General features: G+C 35.9%; 1 protein-coding gene across 1 annotated transcript in view; it reads right to left on the bottom strand.

Annotated features, from left to right (window-relative positions):
• The window catches only part of CUNH11orf65 (chromosome unknown C11orf65 homolog), a 54,893-nt gene that overhangs the window by 14,589 nt on the left and 14,034 nt on the right, over positions 1 to 26,270 (bottom strand). Inside the window, 4 exon segments of the mRNA XM_087212035.1 lie at positions 11,881 to 12,014; positions 13,159 to 13,359; positions 13,465 to 13,539; positions 20,230 to 20,322. Of these exon segments, the coding sequence (XP_087068161.1) occupies positions 11,881 to 12,014; positions 13,159 to 13,359; positions 13,465 to 13,539; positions 20,230 to 20,322 (503 nt within the window).

Raw genomic sequence — 26,270 nt, forward strand, 5'->3', positions numbered from 1 at the left:
AGTGAGAGAAAAGAAACAAAACGCATACAAAGGAAAGCCCCTCAGAATCACAGGAGAGTTCTCAATGCAAACCCTCAAGACAAGAAGAGCTTAGAGTGATGTATTAGAAGCACTAAAGGAAAACAGCCTCCAAACCCAGATTGACGTACCCTGCAAAACTATCTTTCAAAATTAATGGAGGAATAAGATACTTCCATGACAAAGAGTATCATAGGAATTTCATGAATAGCAAACCAACACTCCAAAAAATTTTAGACAATATCCTAGGAAAAGACAGTGAGGATCACAACCCCAAGAAGCCTAGCAGAATCCATCAGGCATGACAAGAAATTAAATGTAAAGGGGGAGAATCCAACAAAAAGAAAAAGTCATGACAATGATAAGTCAATATGTATCAGTTATAACCATCAATGTTAATGGTCTCAATTCACCAGTTAAAAGGAATAGACTGGTACAATTGGTCAAGAAGCAAGATCCAACAATATGCTGCATATAAGAAACAAACTTAATTCAAAAAGAAACTCATAGACTAAAAGTTAAAGGGTGGAAAACAATATTCCATGTGGCGGGAACCCCCAGAAAAAGCAGGAGTAGCTATCCTCTTTGCAGATCAAGTGGATTTCAAACCAATACTGATTAAGAGACACAAAGAAGGACACTACATCCTTGTAAAGGGAACAATCCAAGAGGAAGAGATGACAATCATAAACATATATGCACCAAACACTACTGCACCCAACTATATAAAACAAATACTAATGGACATGAAAATCATATAAGCACTAATACAATACTAGTGGGGGACCTCAATACCCCACTGTCACAAATGGATAGGTCAAGTAGACAAAAAATAAGCAAAGAAATACTAGAACTCAATCAAACTCTTGAACAAATGAACTTAACAGATGTTTACAGTGTTCCACCCCACAAAATCAGAATACACAGTTTTTTCAGCTGCACACAGGTCCTTCTCCAAAATGGACCACATACTTGCTCATAGAACATATTTAAGTAAGTGCAAAGGAAGTGAAGTTATCCCCTGTACATTGTCAGACCATAGTGCAATGAAATTGGAGAACAATAGCAAAAGAAACTCCAAAAATTTCATAAACACATGGAAACTGAACAATACACTTCTGAATAACCAATGGGTCAGAGAGGAAATTGAAGAAATCAGACAGTTCCTACAATTAAATGACAATGACAATACAGCATATCAGAATCTGTGGAACACAATGAAAGCAGTCTTACAAGGGAAATTCATAATAATGAATACTCATATTAGAAAAACAGAGCAAGCCCAATTAAACAACCTGATGCTGAACCTCAAGCTTCTAGAAAAAGAGCAGGACAAATCCAAAGCTCATACAAGGAAGGAAATTATAAAGATCAGAGCAGAAATCAATTCAGTGGAGACTATGAGAATGATACAAAAAATTAATGAAGCCAAGAGTTGGTTCTTTGAAAGAATAAACAAAATTGAAAAACCTTTAGCCAACATTATCAGAAAAAAAAGAAAAGGCCCAAATCCATGCAATTAGGAATGAAAAGGGTGAAATTACAACAGACCCAGCAGAAATCCAGAGGATCATCAATACCTACTTCCAGAACCTACACACCAATAACATGGAAAACACAGAAGAAATGGACAGATTCCTAGATACATATGAATTACCAAAGTTGAACAAAGATGACCTAAAAATTCAAAATGACTCAATATCAATCAATGAAATTGAAAACGTAATTAAAAACTTACCAACTAAGAAAACCCTGGGCCCTGATGGCTTCACTACCGAATTCTACAAAACATTTAGAAAGGAACTACTGCTACTACTGTTTAAACTCTTCAATGAAATTGAAAGGGAAGCAATACTCCCAAATTCAATCCTGGAAGCAAGCATTACCTTGATCCCCAAAGCAGAGAAAGACCCAACTGAAAAAGAGAACTATATGCCAATCTCACTAAAGAACACAGATGCACAAATCCTTAATAAGATACTGGCAAATAGAATGGAGAAGATCACCAAGAAGATCATGGGCCGGGGATTTAGCTCAGTAGTTGTGCTGCCTGCCTCGCAAACTCTAGGTCCAGAGATCCATCCGTGGTACCAAAAAAAAAAAAAAAAAGGTCATACACCTTGACCAAGGGGATTCATCCCACGATTCAGGGATGGTTCAGCATATGCAAATCAATCAATGTAACACACTATATCAATAAGCCAAGGACAAAAAGCACATGATCGTTTTGATGCAGAAAAAGCTATTGACAAAATCCAACACGCATTTATGGTAAAAATCATACAAATATTGGAATACCTCAATCTGATAAAAGCCATCTATGAAACGTCAACAACAGCCAATATCATACTAAATGGCAAAAAACTGAAATCCTTCACACTAAAATCAGGAACAAGACAAAGATGTCCACTATCACCACTCCTGTTCAATATAGTTTTGGAAACATTACCCATGGCAATTAGAAAAAAGAAAGAAAAGGAATAAAGATAAGAAATGAAGATATCAAATTGTCATTATTTGCAGAAAACATGATACTGTATATAGATGACCCCAAGAACTCCACCAAAAGTCTTCTAAACTTAATAACCAAATTCAGCAGAGTAGCTGGATACAAGGTTAACACAAAAATCAATAGCTATCCTCTACACGAACAATAGGCTCACTGAGAGAGGAATAGGGCAATCAATTGCTTTCACAATAACATCCAAAAAACCTGAAATACCTAGGGATCAACCTAACAAAAGAAATCAAAGATCTCTTCTCTGAAAACTATAGCACTCTGAAAACAGAGATTGAAGATGATATCAGAAAATGGAAGGACATTCCATGCTCCTGGGTAGGAAGAATCAACATAGTGAAAATGGCCATATTTCCAAAACTTCTATATAGATTCAATGCAACCCAATTGAAATCCCAGCAGCATACTTCATACACCTTGAAAAAACAATCCAAAAATTCATTTGGAACAAGAAGAGACCCAGAATAGTAAAAGCAATTCTAGATAACAGACATGGCAGGGGGTATTACAGTCCCCAACTTGAAACTATACTACAAAGCTTCTGTGATAAAAAAAAAAATAGCATGGTACTGGCAAAGAAACAGACCTGAGGACCAGTGGAACAGATTAGAAGATTCAGAAACAACTCCAGGCACACTGAGCCACCCCATCTTTGACAAATTAGCCAAACAACTCACTGGAGGAAAGATAGCTTCTTTAATAAATGGTGCTGGAAAAATTGGGTTTCAACGTGCCAAAGATTAAAACTAGACCTATATCTCTCACCATGCACTAAACTAAAATTGAAATAGATTAAAGGTCTAAATATTAAAACAGAAACACTGAACTGGCTGGAACAGAGGTTAGGTAGATCACTTTTTTTAAAATTTTATTTTATTGGTACATTTTAGATATACAATATGACATTCATCATTGGAAATTTGCACCTTTACCTAATCTCTCTTGGTTCTTATTTTTCCCCCTTCCCCTGCCCTCCCTTCAACCCCTCCATCCCTCTCTATTTACAAAGACTTCGTTTCCATTTTTTCATTTTCTCATATTAATTCCATTCTCCTCTTTCCTTTCCCCTACCACTCCCACTTCCCCTTACCCTTTGACCCTTTTCTATTTCACATTATCTGTTATACCCTTTAGTCCATATTTAAAATTTCAGTTCATCACACTAGAGAAACTATTGGGTATTAAGACATATGTGTCCTGTTCATTTCACTTAAGAAAATCACCTCAATGTGCATCCAATTAGCTATAAATATTTCTAATTTCTCACTTATTATGGCTGAGTAGTACTCCACTTTATTAAAAAACCACATCTTCTTTATCTAGACTCCAGCTGATGGGCATTTGGGCTGCTTCCAAGTTTTAGCTATTACAGACTGAGCTGCGATGAACATGGGTACACATACATCACTGTGGTATGATTCTTTTAATTCTTTGGGGAAGATACCCAGGAGGGGAATAGCTGGGTCAAATGGGACTTCCAGTCCTAGTTCTTTGAGGTATCTCCATACTGATTTCCACGGTGCTTGCACCAGTCTACACTCCCACCAGCAGTGGAGCAGGGTTCCTTTTTCCCTTACACCCCCATCAGCATTTATTATTGGTTGATTTCATGATAGCAGCCATTCTTTCTGGGGAGAGGTGGAATCTCAGCATTGTTTTCATTTGGATCTCTTGAATGACCAGTGATGTGGAACATTTTTTCATATGTTTATTTGCTATTTCTACTTCTTTGTCTGAGAAATGTCTGTTCATTTCAGATGCCCATTTTTGGATTCAGTCTTCAAATTTAAGACATCTGATTTTTTTAAGTTCTTTATAGATTCTAGATAGTAGACCTTTGTCTGAGGAACAGCAGGTGAAAAAATTTTTCCCACGTTGTGGGTTGTCTCTTCACACTGTTGGTGGTTTCTTTTGCTGTGCAGAAGCTTTTTAGTAAGAAGAGATCCCACTTGTTGATTGTTAGTGCTAGTTCATGGAAAACTGAGGTTTGCTTCATAAAATCTTTTCCTATGGCAAAGTCTTCAAGAGTTCTATGTAACCTCTGTTCCAGCCAGTTCAGTGTTTCTGTTTTAATATTTAGACCTTTAATCTATTTCAATTTTAGTTTAGTGCATGGTGAGAGATATAGGTCTAGTTTTAATCTTTGGCACGTTGAAACCCAATTTTTCCAGCACCATTTATTAAAGAAGCTATCTTTCCTCCAGTGAGTTGTTTGGCTAATTTGTCAAAGATGAGGTGGCTCAGGTGTCTGGAGTTGTTTTTGAATCTTCTAATCTGTTCCACTGGTCCTCAGGTCTGTTTCTTTGCCAGTACCACACTATTTTTTATCACAGAAGCTTTGTAGTATAGTTTCAAGTTGGGGACTGTAATACCCCCTGCCATGTCTGTTATCTAGAATTGCTTTTACTATTCTGGGTCTCTTCTTGTTCCAAATGAATTTTTGGATTGTTTTTTCAAGGTGTACGAAGTATGCTGCTGGGATTTCAATTGGGTTGCACTGAATCTATATAGAAGTTTTGGAATTATGGCCATTTTCACTATATTGATCCTTCCTACCCAAGAGCAGGGGATGTCTTTCCATTTTCTGATATCATCTTCAATCTCTGTTTTCAGAGTGCTATAGTTTTCAGAGAAGAGATCTTTGATTTCTTTTGTTAGGTTGATCCCTAGGTATTTCAGTTTTTTGGATGCTGTTGTGAAAGGAATTGCTTGCCCTATTTCTGTCTCAGTGAGTCTATTGTTTGTGTAGAGGAAAGCTATTGAATTTTGTGTTAACCTTGTATCCAGCTACTCTGCTGAATTTGGTTATTAAGTCTAGAGTTTTGGTGGAGTTCTTGGGGTCTTCTATATACAGTATCATGTCTTCTGCAAATAATGACAATTTGATATCTTCATTTCCTATCTTTATTCCTTTTCTTTCTTTTTTCTAATTGCCATGGGTAATGTTTCCAGAACTACATTGAACAAGAGTGGTGATAGTGGACATCCTTGTCTTATTCCTGATTTTAGTGTGAAGGATTTCAGTTTTTGACCATTTAGTATGATATTGGCTGTTGGTTTTTCATAGATGGCTTTTATCAGATTGAGGAAGAGACCATCTATTCCAATTTTTATAGGGTTTTTATCATAAATGTGTGTTGGACTTTGTCAAATGCTTTTTTCTACATCTATGGAGATAATCATATGGTTTTTGTCCTTAGCTCTATTGATATAGTGTATTACATTGATTTGGATATGTTAAACCATTCCTGCATCCTGGGATGAATCCCACTTGGTCAGGGTGTATGATCTTCTTGATGACCTTCTGCATTCTATTTGCCAGTATATTATTAAGGATTTTAGCATCTATGTGCATTAATGAGATTGCCATATAGTTCTCTTTTTCAGTTGGGTCTTTCTCAGCTTTGGGGATCAAGGTGATGCTTGCTTTCAGGAATGAATTTGGGAGTATTGCTTCCCTTTCAATTTCATTGAAGAGTTTAAACAGTATGGCAGTAGTTTCTCTCTAAATGTATTGTAGAATTCATCAGTGAGCCATCAGGACCAGGGCTTTTTCTTGGTAAGTTTTTACATGTGTTTTCCTTTTCACTGGTTGATATTGGGCTGCTTAGAATTTTTAGATCTTCTTTGTTCAACTTTGATAATTTGTATGTATCTAGGAATCTGTCCATTTCTTCTGTATTTTCCATCTTATTGGCATATAGGTTCTGGAAGTAGGTATTGATGATCCTCTGGATATCTGCTGGTTCTCTTGTAATTTCACCCTTTTCATTCCTAATTGCATGGACTTGGCCCATTTCTTCCTTTTTTCTGATAAGGTTGGCTAAGGCTTTTTCAATTTTGTTTATTCTCTTGAAGAACCAACTCTTGGCTTCATTAATTTTTTGTATTGTTCTCATGGTCTCCATTGAATAGATTTCTGCTCTGAACTTTATAATTTCCTCCCTCATATGAGCTTTGGGTTTGTCTTGCTCTTTTTCTAGAAGCTTGAGGTTCAGCATCAGGTTGTTTAATTGGGCTTGCTCTGTTTTCCTGTTATGAGTATTCATTGCTATGAATTTCCCTCATAAGACTGCTTTCATTCTGTCCCATAGATTCTGATATGCTGTATTGTCATTGTCCTTTAATTGAAGGAACTGTCTGATTTCTTTAATTTCCTCTGTGACTCATTCATTATTCAGAAGTGTGTTGTTCAATTTCCACGTGTTTATGAAATTTTTGTGGTTTCTTCTGCTGTGGATCTCCAATTTCATCGCACTATTCTCTGATAATGTACAGGGGATAACTTCAATTCCTCTTCACTTACTTAAACATGTTCTATTTTGGAGTATGTGGTCTATTTTGGAGAAGGACCTGTGTGCAGCTAAAAGGAATGTGTATTCTGATTTTGTGGAGTGAAACAATCTGCAAACATCTGTTAAGTTTACTTGTTCAAGAGTTTGAGTTCTAGTATTTCATTACTTATTTTTTGTCTAGTTTATCTATTTGTGACAGTGGGGTGTTGAGGTTCCCCACTACTATTGCATTTGTGCATATATCACTTTTCATGTCTGTTAGTATTTGTTTTATATAGTTGGGTGCACTAGTGTTTGGTGCATAGATATTTATGACTGTCATCTCTTCCTGTTGGATTGTTCCCTTTTAAGGATATAGTGTCCTTCTTTGTCTCTCTTAATCAGTGTTGGTTTGAAATCTACTTTATCTGCAAAGAGGATAGCTACTCCTGCTTTTTTTCGGGTTCCCATTGCATGGAGTATTGTTTTCCCCCTTTAACTTCAGTCTATGAGTTTCTTTTTGAATTAAGTGTGTTTCTTGTGTGCAGCATATTGTTGGATTTTGCTTCTTGACCTATTCTGCCAGTCTATTTCTTTCTTTTTTTAAAGTCTATTTCTTTTGATTGGGAGTTGAGACCATTAACATTGATGGTTATAACTGATACATATTGACTTATCATTGTCATGACTTTTTCTTTTTGTTGGATTCTCCCCCTTTACATTTAATTTCTTGTCATGCCTGATGGATTCATTCTGCTGTGCTTCCTGGGGTTGTGATCCTCAATGTCTGTTCCTAGTATATTATCTAAAATTTTTTGTAGTGCTGCTTTGGTATTCATAAAGTTCCTAATGTGCTGTTTGTCATGAAAGTATCTTATTTCTCCTTCAATTTTGTATGATAGTTTTGAAGGGTCCATCAATCTGGGTTGGAGGCTGTTTTTCCTTTAGGGCTTGGAATACATCACTCCAAGCTCTTCTTACTTTGAAGGATTGCATTGTGAAGTCTTATATGATTCTGATGGGCTTTCCTTTGTATGTGATTTGTTTCCTTTCTCTCACTGCTTGTAGAACTTTGTTCTTCTGTTGGGTTTCTGGGATCTTAAATATTATATGTCTATGTGTAGATGTTTTTTGTTGAAGCCTAGTTGGAGTCCTACATGCCTCACTAATCTGTATGTCAAGTTCTTTTGCCCTGCTTTGGAAATTTCCTGCCATCACTTCTGTGAACAGTTTTTTTATGTCATCTGCACTCTCTCCTGTTTCTTCATTGACTACAGTCAGTTTTATGTTATTCTCCTTTGCATATTCTAGCAGCTGCTGGATTGATTTCTCATGGTCCCTTACAATTTTAAAGCAATTTTTCTTTTCCTGGTCACTAATTGGAATCTTATCTTCTACATCTGAAATTCTGTCCTCACATTGGCTCATTCTGCTGTGTAGATTTTCAGTGGAGTATTTAATCTCCTGGAAATCTGTTTGCATCTGTTTTATGGATTCCATTTGTTTCCTATGTTGGGATTCCATCATGTTCCTCAGGTCCTCTATTTTTTAATCTGTGTCCACTATAGATTTCTTAATCATGTGTTGCACTATGGGCACAATCTCTGCTGTTATCTGAGAAATTATTTCTGATTTCATTTTTTCCAGGTCCTCTTTTGTTGGCAGTTCAGGGAGTTCAGGTGGTTGAGTATCAGAGTGTTCCATCTCATTTCCCTTTGGGGTTGCTGTAGGTGAACTGGAAGTCTGGTTTTGAGACTTGTTTGCATGTCTTCTCATTTCAATTGAGGGGGGCAGTTGGTGTTAGCACCCACACAGTGGCTCACCTCCTCTGTGCTGGGAGAGGTGGAATCGCAGCCTGGAAGCCCCTTCCTCTGGGATGTGAGCAGTGGAACAGCAGCACCAAATCCCCTTCCTCTTCACTGGGAGTGGTGGAATGGTGGCCCGGAGGTGAGGTAGAACTCTTGAGACATTGGTGGAGGAAAACATTTTATGAACAAAATCTCAGTTGCCCGTGAACTAGCATAAACAATCAACAAGTGGGATCTCTTCTTACTAAAAAGCTTCTGCACAGCAAGAGAAACCACCAACAGAGTGAAGAGACAACCCATAATGTGGGAAAAAATTTTTCACCTGTTGTTCCTCAGACAATTGTTTACTATCTGGAATCTATAAAGAACTTAAAAAAATGAAACCTCCTAAATTTGAAGACTGAATCCAAAAATGGGCATCTGAAATGAGCAGGCATTTTTCAGTCAAAGAAGTGGAAATAGCAAATAAACATATGAAAAAATGTTCCACATCACTGGTCATTCGAGAGATCCAAATGAAAACAATGCTGAGATTCTACCTCACCCCAGAAAGATTGGCTGCTATCATGAAATCAACCAATAACAAATGCTGATGGTGGTGTGGGGAAAGATGATCTATGCTCCACTGCTGGTGGGAATGTAGACTGGTGCAACCACTGTGGAAATTAGTATGGAGATACCTCAAAGAACTAGGACTGGAAGTCCCATTTGACCCAGCTATTCCCCTCCTGGGTATCTTCCCCAAAGAATTAAAAGAATCATACCACAGTGATGTATGTGTACCCATGTTCATCACAGCTCAGTCTGTAATAGCTAAAACTTGGAAGCAGCCCAAATGCCCATCAACTGGAGTCTGGATAAATAAGATGTGGTTTTTTAATAAAGTGGAGTACTACTCAGCCATAATATGTGAGAAATTAGAAATATTTATAGCTAATGCACATTGAGGTGATACTCTTAAGTGAAATAAATAGGACACACATATGTAAATACTGCATAGTTCCTCTAGTGCAAGAAACTGAAAGTGCAAATAACAACTAAAAGGTATAATTGATAATGCGAAATAGGAAGAAAAGGGGCAAAGGGGAAGTAGAATTGGGAGTGATAGGGGAAAGGAAAGAAGAGAATGGAATTAATATGAGAAAATGAAAAAATGGAAAAAAAGTCTTTGTAAATAGGGAGGAATGAAGGGGTTGAAGGGAAGATAGGGGAAGGGGGAAAAATAAGAACCAATAGAGATTATGTAAAGGTGAAAATTTCCAATGATGAATGTCATTATATTGTATATCTAAAATGTACCAATAAAATTAAATTAAAAAAAATTGTTACAGGCCCAGAGATTTAGCTCGGTGGTTCCACCACCAGCCTCAGAAGCATAAGGTCTGGAGGTTGATCCCCAGTACAAAAAAAAAAAGAGAAAAAAATCTTACAACTATGATGTACAACAAACCACATAATCATACAATTTGAAGTTTTAGTACATACACACACATGTGAATGTATCACTACAATAAAAAGAAATCTATACATTACCCCCTCAGTTTCTTCACACCTATTAGTTATCCTTTTACTACTTCTCTCTCATCTCCAGCCATCTACTTATCTTTGTCACTCTACATTTATATCTTACAGAATTTTAGGTAAATGGGATCATACAGTATATGCTCTTTTTGATATATTTCATTCAGCATCTATTATTTTGAGATTCATTCATGTTGTTATGTGTATTAACAGTCCATTACTTTGTATTGATGAATACTATTCGTGTGTGTGTAGATAAACTACAATTTGTTTATACATTCACCTATTGATGGACATTTGTATCATTACTGATTTGGGACTATTAAAATAAGCCTGGTATAAACATCTATATGCAGTCTTTCTGAGGAGCAAATTTTTATTTCACTTTGTAAATACCTAAAGGTGGAATGGTTAAGTTATTAGCAGGTGTGTTAAATTGCTTTTATTTTAAATTGCTTTTTAAAAAACTGCTGGGTGCAGTGGCTCATGCCAGCACTTAGGAAGCTGAGGCAGGATGATCACCACAAGTTCAAAGTCAGCCTGGGCTATATAATGAGTTCAAGTCCAGCCTGAACTACATAGCAAGACACTTTCTCAAAAAACAAGAACAAGAACAAAAATAAAAACACTGCCCGACTGTTTCCAAAGTACCTGTACAGTTTGCTTTTGCTCCATATCTTTATCAACAATTAGTACAGCAGACAATTTTCACTATTCCAGTGGGTGTATGGTAGTATCTCATTGTTCTGGTTTGCACTTCTGTTTTTGTTTTGTTTTAGTTTTTTTGGTACCAGGGATCGAACTCTGGTCCTCGTGCTTGCGCAGCAGGTGGTGAAACCACTGAGCTAAATCCCAGGCCCAGTTTGCACTTCTGTAATGCTAATGACAGTTATAAATTTAGTTGCTAAATTGTTATCAATGTATCTTCACTGAGGGAGTATTTATTCAAATTTTTGGCCCATGTTAAAATTAGGTTGTCTTATTACTTCTGACAATTGTAGAAGTAGGTTCTCAATTTAAGACTTTTGTCAGATATATATTTTGTTATTTTTTTGCCCTGTTTTTTGCCTCACAGTTTTATTTTTGTAACAAGTTCCTAAAGACCAAAAATTTTAAAGTGTGGTTCATTGTATTTTTTCTTTCATATTTCATGCATTTTGTGTCCTATATAAGAAGTATTGCCAGAACTAAGGTCACTAAAATATTCTCCTTTGGTTACTTTTAAATGTTTTATGGTCTTTGCTCTTTTAGATCTATGATCTCTTTTGAATATAGTGTCACCTCAGTTCAGGAACACCTCTGTGAACAATTCGGCTCAAGAACAGAAGCATTGGGCAAAATTTTGCTTCCCTTCATGAACTCTACCTCGGGTGATGATTGCCAATGCAGTCTCAGAGTTGTGGAACAAATTAAGTTCATGAACTGAGGTACCACTGTAATTTTAACATGACATAAAAGTCAATATTCATTTTTTTGCATTTGAATACCCAATTTGTTGAAAACACTATCTTTTTCCAATTACATAAATTTCCTGTGCCCATTTACTAAGAATCAATTAATATATTTGTGGGTCTATTTCTGAACATTATATTCTTTTCCACATAGATTCATGTCTGTTTTTATAACATTACTACAAATGTCATGATTTATGACTTGAACCCAAGTAGAATAAGTTTTCCAAATTTGTTTTTTTTCTAAATTACTTTAAAGTTCTTTAGTAAGTCTAAGTATTTTATCTACTTACATTTGTCTCATCCATTCTATTTTTCTAATTTTTCTTTTTCTTTCCAAATCTTGCCTTCTCTTCAGTTTAGAGAAATGGAATTCACTTTCCTTTTGGTCATCCACCACTTCATTGCCAGTTGGCATCCAAAACTATTGAGAAATGAAAATGAATATTAAAAATGATGAAATATTGATTGCAAACTACTGATCTATTTATAATCAAAAAATTCTATATGCTCAGTAGAAATATAACAAGATAGAAGCAGAAGAGATGATAGACTTTTTAGAGATATTTCTAATTAAATCATGGGTAATAAATTGAGCTTTCAGAACCACATACTACAGAAAGTGACAAAGTCCTTATGTACAGAGATACTTTATTTGATGAATGAATAAAGTAGACATATTTGTACAGGCATCCTTCAGGAACAGAAATAATACATCTATTATGTCCCAAAACTCTGAGTTTCTTCTGTAGGGCCCGATCTCCTAACTGATTACCTATTTTCCTACTTCTAATTCATCCCCTCTCCCCAAGCACATATACACTAGATAGCAAGTGTGAGAGCTTGCTAACATCTGCAACACTATGTATTTGCCTCTATTAAATCACTTACCTTACTAAATTGAACTATTCTCTTTACTTGACTATCTCCTTAATTAAAAAACAAACTATTTAAGGGAAATGAGTATTTCTCTTTTATCACTGTGATCCTGACCTCTGGAACAATGCCTGACACATAATTAGTGTGTAATAAACTTTGTTGAATAAAATTCACACCATGATTATTTTCATGTTTTATACTAAGTATATAAACATACCATATCCTATAATCTGAATCCTGAGTATATAATCTGTCAAGTACCAGAAAGTACCTAAAGATGGCCCAGTTTCAGAGATGACTACTAAAAACAGAAATAAATGTAAGGTGGAAAAAAAGATACATTGCTATACTCAGAATTACTAGAAAATCCAGAATAGTTAAGTGAATTTTGTCAATTAAATTACTAGCAGTTATAATTACTTTTGGCACTGGGGATTGAACACAGGGTCTTCACACTGAACTACATCCGTAGCCCATTTTTTACTTTTTATTTTGTGACGGGGCTCCCTGAGTTGCTAAGTTGCCCAGGTTGGGCTCAAACTTGTGATTCTCTTGACTTAGCCTCCCAGAGTGCTAAGGGATTTCAGGTGCCTACTAGCAATTATTTTGAAACAATTTAAAATTAATTTTCAAAAAGACAAATGAGTTTCTAAATATATACAACTTAAAGTTACTAATCTTTCTCATACCCTATCAGAAACAGGCCGCCAGCCATTGTTTTCTATTCAACGATACCAGCCACTGTGATCCTCTTCCTGAGTATGATCATTTTTATTATGAGATGTATGTTTTGCTGGGAGCTTTGTATAATCTCTAGGGCTGTTAGCACATAAATCTTCAATATGTCTGTGTGTAAAAATTTTATAGTATCTATCAGGTGGAAATTTAACCTGTAGATGGAAAAGTTCAAAGGATCACTGTGATGCACATATAAAAATGGTTTACATTTTTAAAAAATATCCTTTAAATTTCATACAAATGTACTTTAAAACTACTCAATATTCAGGCATACTTATCCCCCCTAATCTGAAGCATACATGAATACCAGCAGCAGCATCTAGAAGTTCTGCCTATAAGAAAATATATTAGGATACATTATATACATGTACCAACTCCCCATGGTTAATGTAATCCTTATGTGCTACAAATATGTACCAATAAAAATTTTTAAAATTGAAAATGTATTATTCTTCAACATTCTGTATATATCAACTTGCTACTTCTCACTTTATTATTTAAAATAGTTACAGAATATTATTTATAAAATAGATCAAGTGAATAGATGAGAAATATTTAGTTTTTGATTAGAAAATATTTTTAAGGGTTAAGGACTAAATTGCTATGGTGACCAGTAACTAAAACAGCTTATTTGTAAGTGGAAAAATGATACCAAACTATGAGTATTTCCTTTCTGCCCAATATATAAATAGAAAAGCAAGTGACTTATTATTCATGAAGCAGAAATTTTAAGTAAGTTTTCAAATATTCAATTTACATACAAAATATTTTATTACAGGAAGTTCAGAAAAAAATTGTGATGAATCAACCCAGTTTCAATCTTAGAACACCTTTCCTAACTAGCTTTGTTAAATCAAAACTCCAGTTCAAAATTTTTTAAGAACTGTGCAAAATAGGTCTTCTAAGAATTAGTGGCTCTGTGGCAAATGAAAGGTGAACAAAAAAATTATCAATTCCTTATCAAAAGGTAGTTCAGCTTTATCTCCTGATAACATTATATGAGAAAATAGATGTTATCCTGATTTTTTTTTGTCAGCACAGCCTGAAAAACATTACTTTTGCTAAATAATATTTTCCTGATGAAAATTTTGTGAATTCAAGTATGAAGTATGAGAATTCTGTCATAAAACATATTTTTCTCCAGGAGTTCTTACTGATCATTAAGATTATTTCTAATTTTTTGCTATTAAAATAATAATATTTTAATCCTACAAAACCATACCTTTTCAAATTTTAATGGTAATACTGTACATACAAATATTTTTCTCACTAAAATTTGCATAAATTTTAAGTTTAACCTCACAAAGTTTTACATATTTATGTATCCTACAACACTTCCAACCCATATCAAAATCCTGACTGAACACTTTTAGTATCTAGGTTATTTTGTGACTCCTCCCAGCAGATAGCCTCTTTAAGTCCTTTTATTTTAAAAAATTAATTTTTCCATGCTCCTAGGGTAGAGAAGGTGAGCCAGTCCCAGCACCCAGGAGGAAGCTCCCCTGCCGCCATTCCACACTCCTAGGGCAGAGAATCTGAGCCAGTCCCAGCACCTGGAAGGAAGCTGCCCCACTGCCATTCCATGCTCCTAGGGAAGAGGTGAGCTGTGTGGGTGCCAGAAGCACTCCCACCCCTGTGGAAATGAGAAGACACATAAACAAGCCTCAAAAACAGACTTCTGGATCACCTACGGCAACCCCAAAGGGAAATGAGATGGAATGATCTGATACTCAACCATCTGGACTCTCTGAACTGGCAACAAAAGAGAATGTGGGAAAAATGAAATCAGAAATAATTACTCAGATAACAGCAAAGATTTCGCTCATAGTGCAAGACATGATTAATAAATCTAGAGAGGACACTGTAGGGAACAGGGGAAAAGGACGTTAACAGAACCTCTGCAGTAAGTTCTAGTCTCCTGCGAGCCACGGCAGCACGCGGCAAATTACAGGAGAGGTAGAAAAATGAGACTGAGAAAAAGCTGAGCTTTGGGTCTGATCAGTGCTGCTCTGGGCGGCAAAGACAAGAAGCCCTAGCTTGCAGCACCTTTTATTTAGTACATCAGGAGAAACAAATGTAACAAATGAATATGTAGATTTCAGTACTTCACATTGGGATAAACAAGGTGGAACAAAAGACTGGGGGTGGGGAGCGGTGGAAATCTCAGAACAATGCAGATGAAGATTTGGTTCCTCCCAGGAACTACACAGATGAAGATTTAGTTCCTCCCAGGGTGTCTTCCAAAGGTGTGGTCTTGTCCTGGAGCATTACAGCATCACTGGATCATTGAGATCTCAGTTGTGACCTGAGGCCAAAATGGGATTATGTCTTGGAATGTTATAGCTGGCCTGTAGGCAGGAGAACTAGGCCTACTCAAATGATTTTTCCCTAGAATTATGTAGCATTGCTCCCAACAGGACACAGATAAAAAAAATAGCAGATCTGAGGAACATGATAGAATCCCAACATAGAAAACAAATGGAATCCATAAAACAGATGCAAACAGATTTCCAGGAGATTAAAAACTCTGTAGAAAGTCTGCATAGCAGAATGAACCAATGTGAGGATAGAATTTCACATACAGAAGATAAGATTGCAATTAGTGACCAGGAAAAGAAAAATTGCTTTAAAATTATAAGGGACCATGAGAAATCAGTCCAGCAGCTGCTAGATGATGCAAAGAAGAATAACATAAGACTGATTGGAGTCAATGAAGAAACAGGAGAGAGTGCAGATGACATAAAAAACTGTTCACAGAAGTGATAGCAGAAAACTTCCCAAGCAGGCCAAAAGAACTTGACATACAGATAAGTGAGGCATATAGGACTCCAGCTAACCTTAATCAAAATAAATCTACACATAGGCACATAATAGTTAGGATTCCAGAAATCCAACAGAAGAACAAAATTCTACAAGCAGTGAGAGAAAAGAAACAAATCATATACAGAGGAAAGCCCATCAGAATCACAGCAGACTTCTCAATGCAAACCCTCAAGGCAAGAAGAGCTTGCAGTGATATATTTCAAGCCCTAAAGGAAAACAGCCTCCAACCCAGATTGATGTACCCTGCAAAACTCTTTTAAAATTGATGGAGAAATAAGATACTTTCATGATAAAGAGCACCTCAGGAACTTCATGAATACCAAACCAGCACTCCAAAAAAGTTTTAGACAATACCCTAGGAAAAGACAATGAGGATCACAACCCCAGGAAGACCAGCAGAATGAATCCATTGGGTGTGACAAATTAAACACAAAGGGGGAGAATCCAACAAAAAGAAAAAGTCATGACAAGGCTTTTAAAACTTTTAACTTCATCTCCCTAATGAGTGTATAATTCAATCTTGTTATTGTACTGATTAGTATTTTTCTGATTCTAGAGTTGCCCACCATTCCTTGTGCTATACTGGCTATTTATCATCTTCTTATGTCTACTTTTTAATTGGGTTGTCTATTAATGAGCTGTAAGAGTTCTTCATATATTCTGGTCAGAGGTTGTATGCATTGTAAATGTGGTTTGTTTAAGGACTACTTTTCATTTTAATGATGTCATTTAAAGTTCTAAATTTTGGTGGAATCTCATTTATTAATTTTTTTCTTTTATACATCATGTTTTTTGTATGCTAGGTAGTTCTTGCCTACCCTAAATTCACAAACATTTTCCCTTATAATTTCTTCTTAAAGTTTTATACTTTTAGGCTTTCATATTTAGGTTCATAGATCCCTTCAAGTTATTTTCATGTATGGAAATAAAGGGTTAAGGTTAATTTTTTATATATGGATACCAGGTGTTCTAGTGCCATTTGCTGAAAACACTGTCTTTTCCTTGGCTCTTGAATTGAGTTTATATTCTATAAAATGCTAATGTTAAATAATCTTTCAAAACTCAGTGGACCATAAATGTGTGGTTCTATTTCTGGATTCTCTGTTTTATTCCAATGATCTATATGTCTTTCCTTACACCAACACTGCCTTGATTACTGTAGCTTTAGAAGAAGTCTTAAAATTAGGTACTAAATGTCTTCCAACACTTTATTTTTTAAACTTTTCTAGGTCCTTTGTACTCCTACATAACTTTTAAATTTCAGTATCCAATTCTTCATTTATAGCAAGTATACACAGGCCTGAATTTTTATATATACCTTGTGTTTTCCAATCCTGCTAAATTCAAATACAAGTTCTAGGGGCTCCTAGAGATTTCTTAGTATTTTCTCTGTAGATGATCATTTCATCTACATATAAAGATTTTGCTTCTACCTTGCCAATCCTATCCTAATTGTGTCATTTTATTGCCAGACTATTTTGGTTGGGCCTAGGTTTCAAAGTTTAATGGACAGATAAAGAGTAAGCATATCTGCCCTTGTTCTCCACCTTAAGGAGAAAGCATTGTATCTCTCCATTCATATAAGGTGTTCTCACTGGAAGTATAGAGTACATGCCTTTAATCTGTTGAGAAGGTTCTGTTCTATTTCTAGTCTCCTGATAGCTTTTACCATGAAGAGCTGTGGAATTTATTCCAATACTTTTTCTCCAACTAGTGACAGGATCATATGGCTTTTTCCTTTCCTCTGTTAAAATGATGACTTTTGGGGGTGGGTCTTCCAATGCTGAACCAACATTGCCATCCCTATAATGAAACTACTCTCGACATACTGCCAGATCTGACTTCTAATAGTTTGTTTTGTTAAACAAATTTTTATCTATGTTCATACTTTTTTCTTCTATTATCTTTATCCAGTTTTAGGATTAGCACAATGTTGAGTTTCTAAAATGAGGGGAGAAGTGTTCCTTTTTTTTCTGCCTTAAATGCTTGATATAATTTATTAGTTAAAATGTATATGAACCTGTTGTTGTCATATAGGTAGGTTTCCAAGCTAGGAATATACTTTCTTTCATAGGTGGTATTCAAATTTTATATTTCTTCCAGAATTAGTTTCATTAATTTGTCTTCCAATGTACTTCTTAGAAGTTGTCAAATTTATTTCAAAACAGATTTTTGAAATATGCTTTCTATATCCTTTTAAATTCTGTAAAACCTGTGGTAATGTCTCCTAGGTCTTGATATTTTAATTCTAAAAATGTGTAATTGATATTGTGTAATAGGAAGTAAAGGTCTAGGGGGGCAGGGGAGGGGGGAGGGGAAAGAGGGGGAAAAATATGAGAAAGGGAAAAAAATGGAAACAGGATCTTTGCAAGTAGGGAGGGGTGGAGAGGGTGAGGGGAGGGCAGGGGAAGGGGAAAAAAAAATAAGAGCCAAGATACTCATGTAATGGTACAAGATCCCAATGATGTATATAAATGTATTTTATACCTAAAATGTACCAATAAACTTAATGGTGGGAAAAAATTAATTTTTCCAGCTTCAAACTTCATACAAAAGAATTACACAATATATATTCTTTTGTGCTTGGCTTTCTACTCAACTTGAATCTGTGGTCAATCTATAAGTTTCACCCATCGAGTTGAATATGGTAGCAGTTCTTTTTCATTGCCATCTTGTATCACTCATAATATACCTCTATTTTTCAACTCAATTATTTTTGGATTATTTTCTATAACTCTAGTTTTGAGTTATGTCTAATAAAACAGCAATGAACATTCTTGTTCACATCTTCTGGTAGATTTTCTGTACATTTCTCTTAGTTATATACAAGGAATGGAATATGAGAGGTCATGGGTATCTCTGGTCACTTCCACTTCCTGTTGTTATAACAGAATACCCAGGACTGGGTTATTTACAAAGAACTGGGCTTTCATGTAGTTATGGAGGCTGGGAAGTCCAGCATCTGTTGAAGGGCTTTCTGCTGCAAGATAGGAAGCTAATGTGGTGAGAGAGCAAGTTTGGGTCTCTCTTCTTTTTATATAGCCACTAATCTCATCATGGGGATGCCACCTTTATGATTTCATTTAACACTAATTACATGTCAAAGGCCCCACCCCAAATGCTATCAAGATATGAATTTGGGGATTAAGTTGCCAATTTATGAACTTTGGGAGGACATAATCAACTCATGGCACGAGGGTGTATGTATGTTATGGCTTGTGTCTAGATGTCTCCCAAAGCCTCATGCAGTCGTAGGTGGGGCTTTTTCAGAGGTGGCTGAATCTAGAGTGTGATTTACTGCAATGCTAGGCTCAAGGGCACTAAGATTAAGGGTGTGAATGCTAAGTAGTCTGGATAAGATAAAAGGGTCAGAAAGATGCTGTTAAGGTCCCTTGTTGCTTTTGCTACTATGTGGGCACCATGAATTGTTTCTCCTCTGGGATGCCCCTCTGCCTTGAGCCAGGCGATTATGGTCTGAAACCTCTACAAACTGTGAGCTAAATAATTCCCCTTTTAACTTTGGGTGCTGGGTGTTTTGTCTCAGAAATGAGAGAAAATTAACTAATAAAATCTATAATTAGCTGTAGTAGCAGCTACCAAAGAATTTTCAAGTTCTTCTACCAACTCACTACCCACCACTATATGAGGGTTCTGGTTGTTCCACATCTTTATGAATACTTGGTATTATCAATCCTCTTAATTTTGGCCATTCTGGTAAGGTTACAGTGGTAGCTCATTGAAGTTTTAATTTTTATTGAGCATTTCTTCCTGGACTTACAGAGCATTCAGATATATCAGTTGTGCTAGTAGTTTTATTCACCTATTCAAAGTACCAGCTGGCTTTGTCTCTCTGTTTTTACTTTTTATTTCCTGATTTCTGATTGTAGTGACAGTATTTTTTTAAGTGTAGGAAAATTTACTGGGGAATAGGAATGCAAAATAGGAATGTGGAATAAGAAGAGGTCCTGAGAGATAGGAGGGGTCCCAAATGGGTTGCCCACTATTTTTTTCCTTTTACTTTCTTTGGGTTTATCTTTTTCTTACTTCTTTTTTATGGGTTACTTGTGTTTGTTTGTTTGGATTTTTTTCTTTGTTTTTTCAAACAGGGTCTTGCTATGTAGTTCAGGCTAGCCTTCACAGCAAAACTAGGCACACATTTTTAAAGAAGACTAAGATATGTCATCAAAAAATATTCTTACCTCTTTAGGATTAATATATTTCACTATCTGATGTGGATCCCCTTGTTTTCTTAAATCAATCAGACTTTTAAAGTGCTAAAACACTGAAACATTCTAAGGTTGAAACACATAAGGTTTTATGGTCAATATTAGATTTTCTATTTTTAATTTAGCTATTTGCCTAATTACAGCAAAAATACAAACCATAAAAATAGGTCTTATTTTATAAACTAGATTTTATAAATATTAACCAACCAATTAGGTTTTTAAAAAATTTTATTTTATTGCTACACATTAGGTATACAATGTGACATTCATTGTTGGAAATTTGCACCTTTACATAATCTCTCTTAGTTCTTATTTTTTCCCCCTTCACCTGCCCTTCCTTCAACCCCTCCATTCTTCCCTATTTACAAAGACTTTGTTTCCATTTTTTCATTTTCTCATATTAATTCCATTCCCTTCTTTCCTCTCCCCTACCCCTCCAACTTCCCTTTCCCCTTTGGCCCCTTTCTTCCTATTTCACATTATCTATTATACATTTTAGTCCTTATTTACTCTTTCAGTTTCTCACAACAGAGAAACTATTTGGTATTTACACATATGTGTCCTATTTATTTCACTTAAGAGTACTGCCTCAATGTGTATCCATTTAGCTACAAATGTCTTTAATTTTTTATTTTTTATGGCTGAGTAGTACTCCATTTTATATTTTAAAAAACACATTTTCTTTTTCCAGTCTCCAGTTGATGGGCATTTGGGCTGTTTCCAAGTTTTAGCTATTACAAACAGTGCTGCTATGAACATGGGTGCACATATATCATTGTGGTATGACTCTTTTAATTCTGTGGGGAAGATCCCCAGCAGTGGAATAGCTGGATCAAATGGGACTTCCAATCCTAGTTCCCTGAGGTATTTCCATACTGATGTCCACAGTGGTTGCACCAGTCTACACTCCCACCAGCAGTGGAGTAGGGTTCCTCTTTCCCTACAGCCCTGCCAGTATTTGTTGTTGTGTGATTTCTTGACAACAGCGATTCTTTCTGGGGAGAGGTGGAATCTCAGCATTGTTTTCATTTGCATCTCTCGAATGACCAGTGATGTTGAACATTTTTGCATATGTTTATTTGCTATTTCTACTTCTTTGTCTGAGAAATGTCTGTTCATTTCAGATGCCCATTTTTGGATTTGATCTTTAAATTTGGGAAGTCTGATTTTAAGTTCTTTATAGATTCTAGATAGTAGACCTTTGTCTGAGGAACAGCAGTTGAAAAAATTTTCCCACACTGTGGGTTATCTCTTCACTCTGTTGGTGGTTTCTCTTGCTGTGCAGAAGCTTTTTAGTAAGAAAAGATCCCACTTGTTGATTGTGCTACTTGAGGGGCAACTGAGGTTTTGTTCATAAAATGTTTTCCTCCACCAATGTCTCAAGAGTTCAACCTAACCTCTGTTCCAGGCAATTCAGTGTTTCTATTTTAATATTTAGATCCTTAATCAATTTTGATTTTAGTTTAGTGCATGTGAGAGATATAGGTCTAGGTTTAATCTTTGGCAGGTTGAAACCCAATTTTTCCAGCACCATTTATTAAAGAGGCTATCTTTCCTCCAGTGAGGGTGTTTGGCTCCTTTATCAAAGATGAGGTAGCTGAATGTGTCTGGAGTTCTTTCTGAATCTTGTAATGTAGTCCACTGGTCCTCAGGTCTGTTTCTTTGCCAGTACCATGCTGTTTTTATCACAGTAGCTTTGTAGTATAGTTTCAAGTTGGGGGTTGTGATACCCGTTGACATGTCTCTGATGCCTCGAATTGCTTTTGCTATTCTAGGTCTCTTCTTGTTCCAAATGAATTTTTGGATTGTTTTCTCAACGTCCTTGAAGTATGCTCCTGTGGTTTCAATTGGGATTGCATTGAAACTATATAGCAGTTTTGGAAGTATGGCCATTTTCACTATGTTGACTCTTCCTACCAAGGAGCAGGGAATGTCTTTCCAATTTCTGGTATCATCTTCAATCTCTCTTTTCAGAGTGCTATAGTTTTCAGAGAAGAGGTCTTTGATTTCTTTCATTGATTGCCACGTATTTCAGTTTTTGGATACTATTGTGAAAGGAATTGTTTTCCCTATGTCTTTTTCAGTGAGTCTGTTGTTTGTGTAGAGGAAAGCTATTGATTTTTGTGTGTAGACCTTGTATCCAGCTACTTGACTGAATTTGGTTATTAAGTCTAGAAGACTTTTGGTGGAGTTCTTGGGGTCTTCTATGTACAGTATCATGTTATGTGCAAATAATGACAAGTTGACTTCTTCATTTCCTATTTGTATTCCTTTTATTTTGTTCTCTTGTCTAATTGCCATGGCTAATGTTTCCAAGACTATATTGAATAGGAGCTGTGACAGTGGCCATCCTTGTCTTGTTCCTGATTTTAGTGTGAAGGATTTCAGTTATTGACCATTCAGTATGATATTGGCTGTTGGTTTTTCATAGATGGCTTTTATCAGATTGAGGTAGAGTCCATCTATTCCAATTTTCTGAAGGGTTTTTATCATAAATGAGAGTTGGATTTTGTCAAATGCTTTTTCTGCATCTATGGAGATAATTATATGGTTTTTGTACTTGGCTCTATGTATACAGTGTATTACATTGATTCATTTGGACATGTTGAATCATCTCTGCATCCCTGGGATGAAGCCCACTTGGTCAGCGTTTATGATCTTGATGATCTTCTACATTCTATTTGCCAGTATCTTATTAAGGATTTTTTTGCATCTATGTTCATTAGTGAGATTGGCCTATAGTTCTCTTTTTCAGTTGGGTCTTTCTCCGCTTTGGGGATCACAGTGATGTTTGCTTGCAGAAATGAATTCAGGAGTATTGCTTCCCTTTCAATTTCATTGAAGAGTTTAAACAGTAGTGGCAGTAGTTCCTCACTAAATGTCTTGTAGAATTCAGCAGTGAAGCCATCAGGACCCAGGCTTTTCTTAGTTGATAAGTTTTTAATTACATTTTCAATTTCATTGATTGATATTGGGTCGTTTAGAATTTTAGGTCATCTTTGTTCAATTTTGGCAATTCACACATATTTAGGAATCTGTCTATTTCTTCTATATTTTCCATCTTATTGGAATAGGTTCTTGAAGTAGGTATTGATGATCCTCTGGATTTCTACTGGGTCCATTGTAATTTCACCATTTTCATTCCTAAATTGCATGGATTTGGGCCTTTTCTTTCCTTTTTCTGCTAAGGTTGGCTAAGGCTTTGTCAATTTTATTTATTGTTTCAAAGAACCAAGTCTTGGCTTCATTGATTTTTTTGTATTGTTGTCTTAGTCTCCATTGCATTGATTTCTGCCCTGATCATTATAATTTCCTCCCTTCTATGGGCTTTAGGTTTGTTCCGCTCTTCTTTTTCTAGAAGCTTGAGGTTCAGCATCAGGTTGTTTAATTGGGCTCGCTCTGTTTTCCTAATATAAGTATTAAGTGCTATGAATTTCCCTCATAAGACTGCTTTCATTGTGTCCCATATATTACAATACTTTGTATTTTAAAGAAATTTTCTTTTCCTGGTCACTAATTGCAATCTTATCTTTTATATGTGAAATTCTGTCCTCATATTTGCTCATTCAGCTGTGTAGACTGTCAATGGAGGTTTTAATCTCCTGGAAATCTGCATCTGTTTCATGGATTCCATTTGTTTCCTATGTGGGGATTCCATCATGTTCCTCAGCTCCTCTCTAGATTTATTAATCATGTCTTGCACTATGGGCACAATCTCTGCTGTTACCTGAGAAATTATTTCTGATTTCATTTTTTCCAGATCCTCTTTTGTTCCCAGTTCAGGGAGTCCAGGTGGTTGAGTATCAGAGTGTTCCATCTCATTTCCCTTTGGGGGTTGCTGTAGGGATATGGTCAGTTAAGCAGGGTTTTACTTTTTTTTTTGCTTAAATTCTTTTATTGGTACATTTTAGGTATACAATACATTTACATTTATCACTGGGTACTTGTGTCTGTACCTGATGTATCTTGGTTCTTATTTTTTTCCCATTCCGTGTGCTCCCTTCCCCATTTACAAACACTTTGCTTTCATTTTTTCCTTTTCTCATAATTTTTCCTTTCCCCTTCCCCTCCCACTTCTCCTACCGCTTTGGACCTTTTCTTCCTATTTCAAATTATCAATTATTCATTTTAATAATTTTAATCTTATTTATACTTTCAGTTTCTCACACCAGAGAAACTATTCAGTATTTACACATGTGTATCCTATTTATTTCACTTAAGAATATGGCCTCAATGTGCATCCATTTAGCTACAAATGTCTCTAGTTTCTCATTCTTTATGGTTGACTAGTACTCCATATTATAAAAAAACCACATCTTCTTTATCCAGTTTCCAGTTGATGGGCACTTGTTCCGCTTCCAAGCTTTAGCTACTACAAACTGTGCCACTGTAAACATGGTTGCACATATATCACTGTGGTATGATTCTTTTAATTCTTTTGTGAGTGTACCCAGCAGGGAAATAGCTGTGTCAAATGGGACCTCTAGTCCTAGTTCTTTGAGGTATCTCCATACTGACTTCCAGAGTGGTTGCACCAGTCTGTACCCCCATCAACAATAGAGAAGGGTTCCTTTCTTCCTACAACCCCACTAACATTTGTAACTGGTTGATTTCTTGACACCGGACGTTCTTTCTGGGCTGAGGTGGAATCTCAGTGTTGTTTTCATCTGCATCTCTCGAATGATGAATGATGTTGAACACTTTTTCATATGTTTATTTGTTGCTTTTTCTTCTTTGAGAAATGTCTGTCCATTTCAGATGACTGTTTTTGAACTGGGTCATTGAATTTGGGACTCTGATTCTTTTCAATTCTTTATATATTCTAGATAGCAGTCCTTGGTCTGAGGTACAGCTGCTAAAATTTTTTTCCCACATTGTAGGTTGTCTCTTAGCTCTGTTGGTGGTTTCTCTTGCAGTGCAGAAGCTTTTTAATAAGATGAGATCCCAGTTGTTGATTCTTTCTGCTAGTTCCCATGCTACTGAGGTTTTGTTCATAAAGTTTTTTCCTATGCCAATGTCTTCAAGAGTTCTACCTAACTTATCTTCCAGCAAGTTTAGTGTTTCTGTTTTAATATATATATCAGTAAACCACTTCCATCTTAGTTTAGTGCACGGTGATAGGTATGGGTCTAGTTTTAATCTTTGGCAGGTTGAAATCCAGTTTTCTCAACACCATTTATTAAATAGGCTATCTCTCCTTCCATGAGGGAGGTTGGCTCCTTTGTCAAAGTTGAGGTGGCTAAGTATGTCTGGAGTTGTTTCTGGATCTTCCAATCTATTCCACTGATCCTTGGGTCTGTTTCTTTGCCAGTACTATGCTGTTTTTATCACAGTAGCTTTGTAGTATAGTTTCAAGTTGGGGATTGTGATACCCCCAGCCATGTCTCTGTTGCCTAGAATTGCTTTAGCTATTCTAGGTCTCTTCTGGTTCCAAATGAATTTTTGGATTGTTTTCTCTAGTTCTGTGAAATATATTGTTGGAATTTCTTTTTTTTTCTTGCCAGAGATTGAACTCAGATCCTTTCACTTGTGCAGCAGGTGGCAAAACCACTGAGCCACATCCCCAGCCCTATTGTTGGAATTTCAATCGGGATTGCATTAAATCTATAGAGCAGTTTTGGAAGTATGGCCATTTTCACTATATTGGTTCTTCCTACCCAGGTGCAAAGGATGTCTTTCCATTTTCTTACATCATCTTCAATCTCTTTTTTCAGAGTGCTGTAGTTTTCAGTGTAGAGGTGTTTTGCTTTCCTTGGTAGATTGATTCCTAGATGTTTCATTCTTTTGGAAGCTATTGTAAAAGGAGTTGTTTCCCAAATTTCTCATTCAGTGAGTCTGTTATTTGTGTACAAGAAGGCTACTGATTTTTGAGTGTTGACTTTATATCCAGCTACTCTACTGAATCTGTCAAGTAAGTCTAGAGTCCTTTGGAAGAGTTTTTTGGGTTTTCTATGTAAAGTATCATATTATCAGCACATAATGCCTGTTTAACTTCTTCCTTTCCTACCTTTATT

This window comes from Heterocephalus glaber, unplaced genomic scaffold (genome assembly GCF_053883595.1).
Source record: "Heterocephalus glaber isolate CG9 unplaced genomic scaffold, H.glaber_assembly_v1.0 deba00001429, whole genome shotgun sequence".
NCBI classification, from domain to species: domain Eukaryota; kingdom Metazoa; phylum Chordata; class Mammalia; order Rodentia; family Bathyergidae; genus Heterocephalus; species Heterocephalus glaber.